The 17,116-nt window shown below is 40.7% G+C and overlaps 1 protein-coding gene and 2 pseudogenes across 1 annotated transcript; all 3 read right to left on the bottom strand.

The window, feature by feature from the left end:
* Positions 1 to 137: 137 nt before the first annotated feature.
* LOC128339206 (cytochrome c oxidase subunit 2-like) lies at positions 138 to 825 on the bottom strand (annotated as a pseudogene).
* Positions 826 to 893: 68 nt separating this feature from the next.
* Positions 894 to 13,989, bottom strand: LOC128339207 (NADH-ubiquinone oxidoreductase chain 5-like; annotated as a pseudogene).
* LOC128339205 (ATP synthase subunit a-like) lies at positions 894 to 17,110 on the bottom strand. The gene is given in 1 exon segment (XM_053282736.1): positions 894 to 17,110. A coding segment is annotated over 1 exon segment (684 nt). The 5' UTR covers positions 17,029 to 17,110; the 3' UTR covers positions 894 to 16,344.
* Positions 17,111 to 17,116: the final 6 nt, after the last annotated feature.

The following is a 17,116-nucleotide window of genomic DNA, read 5'->3' as shown; positions in this document are numbered from 1 at the left end:
ATACAAGGAAAATGACTAGTCAGGATATTATGAAGATTAGAAACCAAGGGTTCAAAATCAGCTGAGGCATGTCACTAAGGGGGTGTGTATCCCCTTTCTCAGATTAAAGGGCTGAGTGCTCAACAAGCTTCTAAGTGATGTAGAGAGTATTGAGGTAGATCAGTTTTCAAAGTGTTTTAGAAGTGTGGATTCTACTACAATTGGTATAAAACTATGGTTTGCACCACAAATTTCTGAGCATTGGCCGTAGAATAGGCCTGGATGAGATGTAATGAATGTTGTTTGGTTTAGTCGACCTGGGATGGCGTCTGTTTTAATTCCCATTGTGGGAACTGCTCAGGAGTGGAGGACGTCTTCAGCTGATACCAAGATTCGGACGGGTGAATTTATTGGTACGACCATTCGATGATCGACGTCTAGAAGTCGGAAATACCCATTTGGTAGCTCATTTGTTGGCATTATGTAGGAGTCAAATAGTAAATTTTCGTAGTCTGTGTACTCATAGCTTCAGAATCATTGATGTCCTAGTGCTTTAATTGTAAGATGTGGGTTGTCAACCTCATCTATTATGTATAGGATTCGTAGAGATGGTAGGGCAATTAAGATAAGGATGACTGCTGGTAGAATGGTTCAAATTATTTCTACTTCTTGGGCGTCTATAGTGCTAGTATGGGTAAGTTTGGTTGTTAGTATTAGTGGAATGATGTAGAGGATCAAGGCGCTAATTAGAAAAACGATTATTAAGGCGTGATCGTGAAAGTGGAGGAGTTCTTCTATAATTGGGGATGCAGCGTCTTGAAATCCTAATTCGGAAGGGTATGCCATGTTAGGCTCATAGGAGTTTAACCTATTATTTAGCTATGACAATGCTATGTAATTGATTTACTAGGGCCTTATGAAGAAAGAAGCATAGTGGTTATGTTGTTGGCTTGAAACCAGTAGAAGGTGGTTCGATTCCGCCCTATCTTGTCTAGAGGATGTGTGGTTTTGTTGTAGGAAGGTTGGTTCTTCAAAAGTGTGGTATGGGGGAGGACACCCATTAAGTCACTCTATGTTTGTAGTTGATAGTTCAAGTGTTGATACTGTTCGTTTTGCAGCAAAAGCCTCTCAAATAATGAACATTATTGTAATTACAGCAACTAATGAGATTATTGAGCCAATTGATGATACTGTATTTCAAATTGTGTAGGCATCTGGGTAGTCTGAGTATCGTCGCGGCATTCCGGCCAGCCCTAAGAAGTGTTGCGGGAAGAATGTTAGGTTAACTCCAATAAATATTATTACGAAGTGAATTTTTGTTCAAGTTTTGTTGAGTGTGTAGCCAAAAAATAGTGGGAATCAATGGATAAAACCACCTATGATCGCAAACACGGCTCCTATAGACAGGACGTAGTGAAAGTGGGCTACTACATAGTAAGTATCGTGAAGTACAATGTCTAGAGAGGAGTTTGCTAGGACAATTCCTGTTAGGCCACCTACTGTAAATAGGAAAATAAATCCAAGGGCTCAAAGTATGGCAGCGTCTCATTTGATTATACCTCCATGGAGGGTCGCTAGTCAGCTAAACACTTTAACACCAGTTGGGATTGCAATAATTATTGTAGCGGAGGTAAAATAGGCACGGGTGTCTACATCTATGCCTACGGTAAATATATGGTGGGCTCATACGATAAATCCAAGGAAGCCGATAGATATTATGGCTCAGACCATGCCTATATAGCCGAAAGGTTCCTTTTTGCCTGCATAGTATGTGACGATGTGTGAGATTATTCCAAATCCTGGGAGAATAAGAATATACACTTCTGGGTGTCCAAAGAATCAGAATAGATGTTGGTACAGTACTGGGTCACCTCCTCCTGCAGGATCAAAGAATGATGTGTTAAGGTTTCGGTCTGTTAGTAGCATTGTAATGCCAGCGGCCAGTACCGGCAGGGATAATAGGAGCAAGACGGCTGTGATTAGGACGGATCAGACGAAAAGTGGTGTTTGGTATTGAGATATTGATGGTGGTTTTATATTAATACAGGTGGTGATAAAGTTAATTGCTCCTAGAATTGATGATACGCCTGCTAGGTGGAGAGAAAAAATTGTAAGGTCTACAGAGGCTCCGGCGTGAGCAAGGTTTCCGGCCAATGGCGGATAAACTGTTCATCCTGTTCCTGCGCCAGATTCCACGCCGGATGAGGCAAGTAATAGCAGGAGAGATGGCGGAAGAAGTCAGAAGCTTATGTTGTTTATTCGGGGGAAGGCCATGTCTGGGGCTCCAATTATTAGTGGAACTAGTCAGTTTCCGAAGCCGCCGATCATAATAGGCATTACTATAAAGAAAATTATTACGAATGCGTGGGCGGTGACCACTACGTTGTAGATTTGGTCGTCTCCAATGAATATGCCAGGCTGGCTTAGCTCAGTTCGAATTAGGAGACTTAGGGCGGTTCCCACTATGCCCGCTCAGGCCCCGAAGATAAGATATAGGGTGCCAATGTCTTTATGGTTGGTTGAGAAGAATCAGCGGGTTATTATCACAGGTAAGATGGCCGAGTTTAGGCGGCAGGCTGTAGTCCTGATTACGTAGGGATGTCCTACTCTTATCAAGTAGCTTCGGAGTGATCCACATCAAATTGCAAATTTGAAGAAGCATCTTTAGGATGCCGAGGCTTCTCCCGTTTCTAAAAGCGGGAGAAGGTAGATAGAAGCCCGCTGGATTGGGTGATTAGTTGTTAATTAATTGTTTGCAGGATAAAGGCCTGTCTATCTAGTGAGGTCTTAGCTTAATTAAAGTGTTTGAGTTGCAGTCAGAAGATGTGGAATAGAGTTCTACAGATCTTGATCAGAAACTAAGAGAGTTTTACTCTTGTTTAGGGCTTTGAAGGCTCTTGGTTTATCGTTATCCTAAGTTTCTAGGTTATGGTAAAGGTTATTGGGAGAGCGAGGGTTGAAATAATAAATATAGTTATTGTAGCTGTTTTTGGTGTTAGTTTAAATCGTCATTTGGATAATAGAGGGGTGGTGTTTGGTGATGTGGTAAGGGTTGTGATGTAAGATAATCGGAGGTAAAAGAATAGGTTTAGGAGTGATGAAATTGCTGCGATGGTTGCAATGACTGTGGTTTGTTGGGTAATTAGTTCTTGCAGGATTAGCCATTTCGGCATGAACCCTGTTAGTGGGGGTAACCCTCCTAGTGATAGAAGGGTCAGTGTGGCTAGGGCTGGTGTAAGTGGAGTGGTTCAGGTCGTTATATTTTGTGTTGTTTTTGTCTGGGAGAGGGTTAGTAGGAGAAATATTGTTAAAGTTATAATGATATAGACTGTTAGATTTAGTATTGTGAGGGTTGGTGACATGGTGATAATTATTGTTATTCAGCCTAGATGGGAGATTGATGAGAAACCTATGATTTTGCGTAGTTGGGTTTGATTTAAGCCTCCTCAGCCTCCAATTAGGATTGAGAGGATGCCTAGTGTTAATATGATTGTGTGGTTTAGGGAATTGTGGATTAGTAGTAGGAGGGATAGGGGGGCTAGTTTTATTCATGTTGTGATAATTATTGCTGTCTTTATTGTTGTGCCTTGTATTACTTCTGGAAGTCAGAAGTGTACGGGGGCAAGGCCTAATTTTATGGCTAGGGCCGCGGTTATTAGGGAACAGGCTATTTGGTTTGTTAGTTGTGTGATGTCTCATTGGCCCGTATGTCAGGCATTAATAGAGCTTGATAGTAGGATTATTGCGGAGGCAGCTGCTTGTGTAAGGAAGTATTTGGTTGCGGCTTCTGTAGCTCGTGGGTGGTGGGGTTTTGTTATAATTGGAATGATTGCGAGTGTATTAATTTCTAGTCCTATTCAGGCTATTAATCAATGATGGCTTGATATTGTGATGATGGTACCTGTGGCAAGGCTTGATAGAAAAAATAATGTGATTAGTGGATTAATTAGTAAAGGAGGGGGTTAAACCGACATTTTCGGGGTATGGACCCGAAAGCTTATTTAGCTGACTTTACTAGGAAACAGTATAATGGAAGTACGGGGAATTTTGGGTTCTCAGGTACAGGTTCAATTCCTGTTTTTTTAAGAGCTGAGGGGGTGTAGTCCCTATGTTCTACTCTATCAAAGTAGTCCTTTAGTTCAGGCACAGCTCCTAGTGCTGGGGGGGAAGTCCTGATAGGGAAATTGGAAGTGAGATGTGTAGTAGGCATAGAGCTAGGGTAAGTGGGAGAAAGTTTTTCCATAGAAGGTGTATTAATTGGTCATATCGTAGTCGTGGGTATGATGCTCGAGTTCATAAGAATAGGATAGATAGGGCTATTGTTTTAAGTATGATGTTGGTTGAAAATAGCTCTGGTTGAGTGAGTCCTGGGTTAATAAATAAAAAGCATGATAGTGTGTTTATTATAATAATATTTATATATTCGGCTAAAAAAAATAGGGCGAATGGGCCTGCTGCATATTCTACGTTGAAGCCGGAAACTAGTTCTGATTCGCCCTCTGTTAGGTCAAATGGAGCACGGTTTGTCTCTGCCAGTGTTGAGGTAAATCATATTATAGCTAGTGGTCAAGAACATAGTAAAAGTCATACTTGTTCTTGTGTTGTGGATAGTGTTTGAAGGGTGAAGCCTCCTGCAATTATGATTGTTGCTAGTATGATTACTCCTAGTGTAACCTCATAGGAAATGGTTTGGGCAACTGCTCGTAGGGCTCCTATGAGTGGATATTTTGAGTTTGAGGCTCATCCGGATCATAAGATGGAGTAGACAGTTATGCTTGATAGAGCTAAAATAAATAGGAGTCCTAGGTTTATATCTGCTAGTGCGTAGGGCATTGGTATTGGGGTTCATAGTATTATGGCTAGTGTAAGGGCCAGGGTTGGGGCAAGGATAAATAATGTTTTGGAAGATTGTGTTGGGTGAATAGGTTCTTTAATAAATAATTTTAGTCCGTCTGCGATAGGTTGTAAGAGCCCGTAGGGTCCAACAATGTTTGGGCCTTTTCGTAGTTGCATATATCCGATGACTTTTCGTTCTAGTAAGGTTAGGAATGCTACGGCTAGGAGAATTGGAATAATGTATAGTAAAGGGTTAATTGCTGAGATTATAAGTTGGTGCATGATTAGGGAGATGATTTGAACATCTGGGGAAAAGGGCTTAGGCCTTTTACAGTTAACCTGGCTCTGCCACCCTAATAAATGGCCTTGTCTTGGCCAGAGTAGTGCCCTACAGTATAGTTGAGTTGACGTCAGCTGTAGTTAGGAGGACTTGGTTTAAATTTGGTCCTTTCTTATTTATCCTTTCGTACTGAATAAGAGGGCTCATAGATAGAAACCGACCTGGATTTCTCCGGTCTGAACTCAGATCACGTAGGACTGTTAATCGTTGAACAAACGAACCATTAATAGCGGCTGCACCATTTGGGTGTCCTGATCCAACATCGAGGTCGTAAGCCTTCTTGTTGATATGGACTCTTAAAGAAGATAGCGCTGTTATCCCTGGGGTAACTTGGTTCGTTAATCGGATTAAATCCGGGTCATAGTTTATTAATGCTTTGGCTTGTTAGCCACTGCGAGAGGTATTTCTCTTGCTCGGAAGCTTAGTTTTGTTCCGAAGTCGCCCCAACTGAAAACTCACCTTAAATTTAGTTTTGAGGTTGGTTTAAAAGCTCCGCAGGGTCTTCTCGTCTTGTGGGTTAATTCCAGCATTTGTACTGGGAGTTCAGTTTCACTGATTTTCCGCAAGAGACAGGTTTATCCTCATTTAACCATTCATACTAGTCCCTATTTAGGGGACAAGTGATTACGCTACCTTTGCACGGTTAGGATACCGCGGCCGTTTAAAATTTCACTGGGCAGGTTGGACCTTTAATACTTTTTGTGGCTAAAGGCTATGTTTTTGGTAAACAGTTGGGATAATACGTTTGCCGAGTTCCTTTTGGGGAATTTAATCTTTCTTTTTGGCACTCCTGTGTTGGGTCTACAGTGGTTAGAACAGTATGTGTAGTATGTTTTCTGTTAATTGTCGGTAGATTTTCTAGTTTGACTTAAGGTCGTGCTGAGAGAAGTTTTCATGTTACTAGTTTTAGCATTGGTTTCTCTATATTAATATAGAGTGGCCTCATTTATTTTTGGGTGGTTGTTATTTTTGATATTTGGTTGGTTTATTGCTTTGACGCGGTTCTTCTTGGTGGCTGCTTTAGGGCCTACTAGTTTTGTAAAATAATAATCTCCATTGTCCGGTTGTATCCGGGTTCAATAAAGCTGTACCTTTATTGAATAGTTCTTAGATTTGTCTTGGTGTAGGATAGATGATGTCTAAGGCTAAACTTAAATTTTTTTGTGAGGCAACCAGCTATCACTGTGTTCGTTTGGCTTTTCACCTCTACTTCTAGGTCATCTCACTCTTTTGCCACAGAGACGAGTTGATTCATATTATTGCCCGGAAGTAGCTCACTCAGTTTCGGGACGTCAGGCTTAAGGCCTCTTTGTCTGGGGTTGCTTGCTAAATCATGATGCGAGAGGTACAAGGGTTGATCTTTGCTTTGTTGTGCTTTAGTTGTTTCATTTTTCTTTCAGTTTTCCCTTGCGGTAATTTCGCTCCAGCTTAAAAGTTCTTTCTCAAATACTTTTTTAGTCAAATGGTTTGATTTTAATAATATAGTATATTTGGCGGTTTTGTTGGGCTTCAGCTATGGCGCAAAGAGGTTAGGTAAATAACGTTTCTCAATTGTAAGTTGAGTGCTTTGTTTTAAGCTACTCTTTGTAGACCAAGCGCACTTTCCAGTACGCTTACCATGTTACGACTTACCTCATCTAGTTGTTTCGAGGAGGGTGACGGGCGGTGTGTGCGCATTCCAGGGCAGTGTTAAAATAGGGATCCTTTCTTATTTTACTTCTAAATTCGCCTTCCATTACAAGGTTTCATTGTATTTTCCGTGTTTTCTATGGTAGAAAATGTAGCCTATCACATCCATTTTATGAGCTACACCTTGACCTGACGTTTTAGTGAGGGCTATTGTGCTTACTACTTTTCTTTCACAAGGTTAGCTGGCGACGGCGGTATATAGGCTGGAGTGGCCAAAAATGGTGGGGTTGAGCGTGTATTATCGATTATTGGACGGGCTCCTCTAGGTTGATGTGGAATGCCGCCAAGTCCTTTGAGTTTTAAGTATTTTGCTTGTAGTTCTCTGGCGGATAGGTAGTATTTTTCTATCTAAGTTTACGGCTGGGCATAGTGGGGTATCTAATCCCAGTTTGTTCCCCAGCTTTCGTGGTGTTAAATGGTTTTAAGGGAGTGTGCTTCTTGTCTTCTTAAGCGTTTTACAGCGGGGAAGGTGTTTATCCTTAATTTTAGTACTTCTAACCACGCTTTACGCCGGGGGCCGTTATTTTGGGTCTTTCGTATAACCGCGGTGGCTGGCACGAAATTTACCGGCTCTTTGTGATTACTATGACTAAATCAAGCTTTCGCTTATATTTAATACTAATCACTGCTGTAAACCCGTGAGGGTGTGGCATGGCAAGGTGTCATTGGCAAATAGGTTGTGCCTGATACCAGCTCCATTAGTCTTTTAGATTAGTGGGCATTTTCACTGGTGTGTGGATGCTTGCATGTGTAAGTCTAATAAAAAATATCGGCAGGCTCAGGACCAAAACATTGTGTCTTTGGGTGGTCATTATCCGTCTCGGCATCTTCAGTGCCGTACTAGGTAGTTTAAAAACGTTAAAATTTTTGTATGTTAAAAAAATAACAAAAAAATAACAAAAAAATAACAAAAAAAATCATTAAAAAAATAACGGTAAGTTTAGGACCAAAAAAAATGTTTTTGGGACAAGTTTTATTATCCGTCTCGGCATCTTCAGTGCCGTGCTTTAGTAATAAGCTACAATAACGTTATAATTAATTGCGGTTCATCTACAATCTGTATGATGAGAAAAAAGCCGTAATCGCCTTTAGTTTATCAGTTTAGTTAAATCTCGCTTTTGGGGGTTTGACGAGAAAAAAATTTGATTAAGCGGAAAATTATTGGTGGGGGGTAGGGGGGTTTGCCATAAATAAAAAGTAAATAATGCGTATGCGTGTGCTGTACAGTTTACGCAAGTACGTTTGTACATATACGTATACGTACGCACGCGTATCGTTCGAGTACGCACGTACGTTCGTTCGTACATATACGTTTGTACATGTACGTATACGTACGCACGCGTATCGTTCGAGTACGCACGTACGTTCGTTCGTACATATACGTTCGTATATACGTATACGTACGCACGCGTATCGTTCGAGTACGCACGTACGTTCGTTCGTACATATACGTTCGTATATACGTATACGTACGCACGCGTATCGTTCGAGTACGCACGTACGTACGTTCGTACATATACGTTCGTATGTGCATTCGTATGTGCATTCGTACGTAGAAAAGTTTTGGAGAATAACAAGTGCAAAACGTTTGAACAAAATTTGACAAAATTTGACAAAAATTTGACAAATCGAACGTTAGCTATGTCCGTAGAGCATTAATTAAATAACAACTATATCGAGTTTGGTCAAGATTCCCATGGCACCGTAAGTCCCGCTGAACTGACCCGCAGGTACCAGTCACGCGAGTGACAGGTGGGGTTCTGAGGTCACCGTCTCAAGAGAGAGAGGTGACCCCGCCAGACAGAGCAAATGATGTTATCGGTATGAGCATGAGGGTAATTAACCCATAAATCAGAGGTCTCGGAAAAAGTGAGAAAAAGCGGGTCCACCAAGATTGTACCTGAGAGAGAAGCCAGAGGCCTCGGAAAAAGTGATAAGGCTTGCCGAAATGCCGCGATACGGTTTGAGGGCTCTTGACGCTAGTGCAAAGGTGTACTAGTGGGCGGGTTGATGGTTTCACGTGAGTTGCCAGATTAATAAATAACCCATTGGGTAGTGCATTGATCTCATGTCTGCCAAGCATTCATGATATGTCGCAGCTGATAAAGAGACGTATCTGGACAAGATACGCCAATGGTAATGGTGTTATGCACGATACACAATATACGTTCTTAGTAAGTCTTAGGTTAAATGTATTACATGATATGCGTGCCTTTGCGACGAATGAATGCACGATATACATAGAGTAGAACATGTTTAGAGAACATGGGAGGAAGAGAGGAGGGGGGGGGAGATACCGGTGAAGTAGGGGAGTTGGGCTTTTTGATTTGGAAAAAAAACAAGTAGGTTGATCAAAAGATAGTTTAATGAAAATGCTGGTTTTGGGGATCAGTGATGGGGCTTGTGTCCTTCTTTTGATAGTGGAAATAAGTTAGTATGTTTTAGTGTTGATGGGTTTTGTTGAGATTGCAGGCATGGTTAAAATAAAGGCTAAGATTTTATGTGGAATTGGTAGAAGTGGTTATTGTGTTTTTGTAGTTGAAAACAACGGTGGTTTTTCAGACCACAAGTCTTGGTTAAAGTCCAGGCGGGAACTGTAGTAAGATTTGGTATTAGTTCATATTAGTATACAGTATGATAGGAAAATTTGGTAACAGTTAATATTTTACTGTTGGTAGGGGAGTTGGGCTTTTTGACTCGGCAAAAAAAGCCCCTAAGGGGCTTTTTTGGTAGAGTTCTGTGGTGGTTGGGTGCCTTTAGTAATGGATCATTACACCTTCGGCTTACAAGACCGGTGCTCTTAGGTAAGCTATAAAGGCTGTGGGGCTTAGAGTTTTAGGAGACTGTTTTCTAGTGTGGCAAAGGTTGGTATAAGAATTAGGAAAATAATAAAGTAAAGGGCTGAGGCTAGTTGTCCAATAATAATAAATGGAGGTTCTACTGGTTGACCACCAATTCATGTTAGTGTTAGGATATCGGAAATAAGTAGTCAGAAGAGGAGTTGTGATAGTGGACGAAAGGTGCTTCCTCGTTGTTTTGCTGTGTGTAGGATTGGAACTAAAATGAGGATTATGATTGAAAATAAGAGAGCCAATACCCCACCAAGTTTATTTGGGAGGGATCGGAGGATGGCATAGGCAAATAGGAAATATCACTCGGGCTTAATATGTGGTGGTGTAACAAGTGGGTTTGCTGGAGTAAAGTTTTCTGGGTCCCCTAGTAGATTTGGGGTAAATAAGGCCAGTGCTAATAGAATTAGTAGGGTAATAGCAGCTCCAAGTAAGTCCTTAAATGAAAAGTACGGATGGAATGGGACTTTATCTGAGTTGGAAGATAGGCCTGTTGGGTTATTTGATCCTGTTTCGTGTAGGAAGAGTAGGTGTAGTATGGCTATAGCGGCAATGATAAATGGGATAATGAAGTGGAAGGCGAAAAATCGTGTTAGGGTTGCTTTGTCAACTGAAAATCCTCCTCAAAGCCACTCTACTAGTGTTATTCCGATGTATGGGATAGCAGAGAGTAGGTTTGTGATAACGGTTGCACCTCAGAACGATATTTGGCCTCAGGGTAGGACGTATCCAACGAAGGCTGTGGCTATAACTAGTAGTAATAGTAGGACACCAGTGTTTCATGTTTCTTTAAAAGTAAAGGAGTTGTAGTAGAGTCCTCGGGCGATGTGGGCGTAAATGCAGATGAAGAAGATTGAGGCTCCGTTGGCGTGGATGTTTCGGATAAGTCAGCCGTGCTGAACATCACGACAGATGTGGGCGATAGATGAGAAAGCTGAAACTGTGTCGGCTGTGTAGTGTATTGCCAGGAATAGCCCTGTAGAGATTTGGATAATGAGGCATATTCCTAGGAGAGATCCAAAGTTTCATCAGGCAGAGATGTTGGATGGGGAGGGTAGATCAATAAAGGAGTTGTTAATAATTTTTAAAATTTGGTGGGTTTTTCGTAGGTTTGTTGTCATTTGCTTTAAAGGTTGAATACAACGGTGATTTTGATATCATGGTCTTGGTTTGGTCCAGGTTAAAGTTATGATGTATATTACTATTTTTTTGGGGTTTTGTTTGATTATTGGTGTTGTTTCTGTGGCCTCTAATCCGTCACCATATTTTGGTGTTGTTGGGTTGGTTTTGTCGTCTTTGGTAGGCTGTTGTGTTTTAGTAGTTTCTGGAGTTTCTTTTTTATCTTTGATGTTGTTTATAATTTATTTGGGGGGAATGTTAGTAGTATTTGCGTATTCTGTAGCTCTTGCATCTGAACCATATCCGGAAGCGTGAGGAAGTTTGGGTGTCTTTGTGTATTTTATTGGAGGGGTAATATTAGTCTTTGTTTTGGCCCTATGTTATTTGGATGGGTCTAATTTTAGTGGGTTTGGTGTAGCTACAGTTGATGTTTTAGGGTCATTTGTGGTTCGTATAGATTTGGGGGGTTCTGTTTTGTTATATTCTTGTGGAGGTTTGTGTTTGTTAGTTTGTGGGTATAGTTTGTTGTTAGTATTGTTTGTGGTATTGGAGGTAGCTAGTGGTAGTTATCGAGGGAGCTTGCGTGAGATTTAGAGTTTGATTAATATTAATAGTAGAGTTAAAAGGGTGATGAAGGCTGTTAGGTAGGCTTTTATTATTCCTTTGTTGGCATTTGAGGTGTGGGTTGCTATAATTGTGTTTAGTGTTGTAGTGAGTTTTGGACCCGCTTTTTCATATCATAGTAAGTCGTTAATGTGAGTGGATAGGTTTTGTCCTAAAGATAGTGTTGTTTTTGGTTGGGTACGGTGTAGAATTGTGTTGAAAAATCCGAGTTGGTTAGATAAATAAAATAGTTTATTTGGGTTGCTTTTTGTGAGGGTTGTTGTTTTAATTGCTAGTTCTAAAGCAAAGATTAGGCCTATGATTGTAATGGTTAGTGCGGAGAGTTTTGTTAGTGTGTGTATGGTTATTGTTGTGGTTTTGATTGGGAATATTGTTAGGGTAATAAGTAGTCCGACAATAATGCTTGCTACTGCAAGACGGACAATTGGTTGTGTTAAAGTAGGGTTGTTTTCATTAATTGGGGTGATTGGTGCTGAGCGTGTGTAGCCTATTTGTACAAAAAAAATGATTCGTAGGGTATAGGCGGCAGTGAGGATAGTAGCTGCTAAGGTTAGGAGGAGGGCTCAGGCGTTTAAATGGGAGGAGTTTATTGTTTCGATGATTGTGTCTTTTGAATAAAATCCGGCTAAAAATGGTGTTCCTATGATAGCAAGGTTGCCGATAGTTAAGCAGGTTGTTGAGATTGGTAGGGTGGTTTTTGTTGAGCCTATTTTTCGAATGTCTTGTTCTTCTTTTAGGCTGTGGATAAGTGCGCCTGAGCAAAGAAATAGTATAGCTTTAAAGAAGGCGTGTGTTGAAATGTGGAAAAAGGTTAGTTGTGGTTGATTAAGTCCGATTGTTACTATTATGAGGCCAAGCTGGCTGGATGTTGAGAAGGCGATAATTTTTTTGATATCATTTTGTGTTAGAGCGCAGGTGGCGGCAAATAGTGTTGTAATTGCTCCAATACAGAGACAAATGGATAGAATTTTTGTGTTTGTTTGTAATAGTGGGTGAAGTCGAATTAATAGGAAAACACCGGCAACGACTATAGTGCTTGAGTGAAGTAGGGCAGATACTGGGGTTGGGCCTTCTATTGCTGCTGGAAGTCATGGGTGAAAGAAGAATTGGGCAGATTTTCCTATTGCTGCAAGTAGAAGGCCTAAAAGTGGGAGTGTTTGTAATTTGTTTGGTTCAGCTATTAGCTCTTGGAGTTCTCAGGTTGATGTAAATATGGCTAGTCAGGCAAGGGTTATGATTAGCCCAATGTCTCCAATACGGTTATAAATGACTGCCTGTAGGGCGGATGAGTTTGCGTCTGTTCGTGAGAATCATCATCCAATTAGTAGAAAGGATATAATTCCAACCCCTTCTCAGCCGATAAAGAGTAATATTAAATTGTTGGAAATAACTAAAGTAAGTATGGCTAGTAAGAATAGGATTAAGTACTTGAAGAATTTGTTAATTTGTGGGTCTGTTTTTATGTACCAGGCAGAGAATTCTAGAATTGATCATGTGATAAATAGTGAGGTTGGGATAAATATGGTGGAGTATTGGTCTAGTATGATGCTCAAGTTGATGTTAAAGTTTGTGATGGTAAGTCATTTTAGGCTTGTTATAGTGGTTTCCACACCGTGAAGGTTGAAGATAAGTAGTGGGAGTATGCTGACAATTCATGCTATTTTGACTGCTATTTTGGCCTTGGAAACATGTCAATTTGGATTTAAGGGTGTTGGATTCATGGTTGTAATAATTGGGAATAACAGGATGAGTATGGTGGTTACAATAGAGGTGTGAGTAAATAAATTAGTAATGTCCTTTTACTTGGAGTTGCACCAAGGGTTTTGACTCCTAAGGTCAATGGATGTCTACTGTCCTTTAAAAGAAAGGGGTCTGAGGGCTTAGTCTCAGTTTAGAGAGTTAGCGGTTCTCTGTTTAACGCCTTGGTCCGTAAGAAGGTTTTAGCTTCTGTTTTTAGAGCCACAGCCTAATGTTTTGGTTAAACTATACTGACTAGCCTAAGATCAGTTCTGGTTTTAGTATAAGAGCTAGTATTGGGAGAATATGTATGGCTAATAGGAGGTGCTCGCGGGTGTGTGTTGGGTGTGTTGATAGGGCGCTTTGGGTAGTTTTTCCGTGTTGTGTGGATAAGAATATATACAGGGAGTAAGCGGCGGTGATAAGAGTTCCAAGACCAGTTAGGATAATAGTAAGTGGAGATCAGTTGAAGAGTGATGTAATGATTGTTAGTTCGCTAATGAGGTTGATGGTTGGTGGAAGGGCAAGGTTTATAAGGCAGGTGAGTAGTCATCAGGTTGCTATAATAGGGAGGATAAGTTGTAGGCCTCGGGCAAATAGCAGGGTGCGACTGTGTGTTCGTTCATAGTTGGTGTTGGCAAGACAGAAGAGTGCGGATGATGTAAGGCCATGTGCAATTATTAGAGCAATTGCGCCGGAAATACTTCATGGTGTTTGGATTATGGAGGCACTGATGACTAGTCCTATGTGGCCTACGGATGAATAAGCAATGAGTGATTTTAGGTCGGTTTGGCGGAGGCAGGTAGCACTGGTCATGATTAGGCCTCATAAGGCAAGGGTAATGAATGGGTAACAGAGTGAAGGGGTTGGGTGTGCGAAGTTTGGGATAATTCGGATGATGCCATATCCTCCAAGTTTTAGTAAAATTGCTGCAAGAACTATTGAGCCGGCAATTGGAGCTTCTACGTGGGCTTTTGGAAGTCATAGGTGAAATCCATAGAGTGGTATTTTCACTAGGAAGGCTAATATACATGACATTCAAAGGAGTGTATTTGGTTCTGATTGAAAGATGGTTATTATGTCTATTGAAGTGGTTGTTTTTGTTGTGTAAAAATATAGGATTGCGATTAGTAGTGGTATTGAACCTAATAATGTGTAGAAAAGAAAATAAATTCCGGCAGTTAGGCGTTCTGCTTGTCCGCCTCATCGGGTGATGAGGATAAGGGTTGGAATGAGGGTTGTTTCAAATAAGATATAAAATAGGGTTAGTTCTGTGGCGGAGAATGTTAGTATTAGGGTAACTTGGAGGAAGATAAGTGTTATTAAAAAGGTCCGTTTTCGTTGGATGGGTTCTGTGCTGATGTGATGTTGGCTTGCTAAAATTATAAGTGGGAGTAGTCAGCAGGATAAGATGGTTAATGGGGCTGAGATCATGTCAAGTCCTGTGTATGGGGTTAATAGTGTTAGGTTTGAGGTAGTTGGGTGGTTTAGTCAAGATAAACTGACTATGGCCAGTAAGATTGAGTATGTAGCTGTTGCATTAAAAAGTAATTTTGGTTTCAGGATGGAGGTTATTGGGATTATTAGAAGTGTTGGGATAATGATTTTTAACATTGTAGGAGATTAAAGTTTTTTAGGTGATCTGTTGCGTGTGTACGTGATGTTGCAACTAGTAGAGCCAATCCTATGCCAGCTTCACAGGCAGAGAAGGATAGGATTATAATTGGGCTTGATGCTATGGTTGTGGTTTGATGGGTTACTGTTAGTAGGGCTAGAAATATAAATATTGTGAGTATTATACCTTCAATGCATAGTAGGGCTGAAATGAAATGTGTTCGGTTGAGAGACAGTCCAATAGTACATAGTAGGAAGGCTGAGGTAAGTAAAAAGGCCGTTGATGTCATTTAGGGTCCCCGCTGTATAAAGCGGAATCGACTAAGTCGAAATTAGTAATCTTAGTTAGACTAGTCCCTCATTCGGCTCATTCAAGGCCGCCTTTTTGTCATTCATAGATTAGGCCTAGCGTTAGAAGTATAAGGATAGTGGAGATTCAGGTTATTGTAGTAATCGGAGATGAGAGGTTGATGGCTAATGGGGTAGGAAGTAAAAGGGCGATTTCTAAGTCAAATAGTAGAAAAAGAATTGCGATAAGGAAAAAGCGTAGAGAGAATGGAAGGCGTGCCGTTCCTATTGGGTCAAATCCGCATTCATATGGTGATAGTTTTTCATGGTCTGGGGTTATTTGTGAGATTCAGAAGTTAACTAATATGAGAATTGTTGAGATGATGGCGGTGATTAGAAGTATAATGTTGATGTTTATTGTTCTTCCTCAGTGGTGTCTGGGCCCTAGTGAGTGGAAATCACTTGTACTATTGATACTAGAAGAACAAGAGCCTCATCAGTAAATTGATACATATAGGAACAGTCAAACAACATCTACGAAGTGCCAGTATCAAGCGGCAGCTTCAAATCCAAAGTGGTGGCTGGTTGTAAAATGAAATATGATTTGACGGATTAGGCAAACTAGAAGGAATGTTGACCCAATAATAACATGAAGTCCATGAAAGCCGGTTGCGACAAAGAAGGTTGAGCCATAGACTGAGTCAGAGATTGCGAATGGTGCTTCGTAATATTCTATTGCTTGTAGGGCTGTGAAGTACAGTCCAAGTAATAGGGTAATTGTTAGGGCTTGGATTGCCTCTTTTCGGTGGCCCTCTATAATAGAGTGATGTGCTCAAGTTACTGTTACGCCAGAGGCTAGAAGGACTGCTGTATTTAGTAGTGGCACTTCAAATGGGTTTAATGGATTAATACCGTTTGGTGGTCAAAATCCTCCAAGTTCTGGGGTAGGGGCAAGACTAGAGTGATAAAAGGCTCAAAAAAAGCCTAGGAAAAAGAAAACTTCGGATGTAATGAACAAAATTATTCCGTAGCGGAGTCCTTTTTGGACCAATGTTGTGTGGTGACCTTGATAGGTACTTTCACGAATAATATCTCGTCATCATTGGAGTATGGTTAGGAGTAGGATAATTAGTCCGAGATATATTAGGGTCTTGTTGTTGAAGTGAAATCAAGTGGCTAAACCTGATGTTATTAGTAGGGCTGCTGTAGCGCCTGTTAATGGTCACGGGCTTGGGTCAACTATGTGGTAGGCGTGTGATTGGTGGGTCATTATGTGTTTTCTTGTAAATATAGGCTTAGAAGGAGGGTAAACACGTAGGCTTGAATAATGGCTACGGCAATTTCTAAGATTGATAATATTAGTAGTAGGAGCAGGGCTGGGATTATAAGAATGCTTGTTGATGAAACAAGTGTAAAGGTAGTTATAGAGATTAGTTGAATTAGAAGGTGACCTGCGGTTAGGTTAGCGGTTAGTCGTACTCCTAGGGCAAGTGGGCGAATAAATAAACTGACTGTTTCGATTATGATAAGAATTGGAATTAGTGGGGTTGGTGTTCCTTCGGGTAATAAATGGGCTAATGAGGCTGTTGGTTGATTTCGTATGCCTAGTAGTACTGTGGCTAATCATAGGGGAATGGCGAGCCCTATGTTTATTGATAATTGGGTTGTTGGTGTAAATGTATATGGGAGGAGTCCTAGTGTGTTAAGTGTTGTAAGGTAGATTATTAGTATAAGTAGGATAGAGGTTCATTTGTGTCCTGGTAAATTGATAGGTAATATCAGTTGTTTGACAAAGGGCTTGGTGATGGATAAGTAAATTGATATGAGACGGTTTTTGGAGAGGCGGTTTTTAGGTATAGGGATTAAAAGTGCTGGAAGTGCTATAGCTGGTAATAGAAGTGGGATAAAAAGAAGTTTTGGGCTTATAAATTGGTCAAATAGGGCTATAGTCATGGTCAGGTTCAATTGTGTGTTTTTTTGGTCCGTTTGCTTGTTTTTTCACGAGGGTTTTCGAAGGTTAGTTTGGTAATTTTTGGTTTAA

The sequence above is a fragment of the Hemicordylus capensis genome, unplaced genomic scaffold, assembly GCF_027244095.1.
Source record: "Hemicordylus capensis ecotype Gifberg unplaced genomic scaffold, rHemCap1.1.pri scaffold_MT, whole genome shotgun sequence".
Classification (NCBI taxonomy): domain Eukaryota; kingdom Metazoa; phylum Chordata; class Lepidosauria; order Squamata; family Cordylidae; genus Hemicordylus; species Hemicordylus capensis.
The sequence above is the reverse complement of the archived record's forward strand: the minus strand, read 5'-3'. Positions and strand labels throughout refer to the sequence as shown.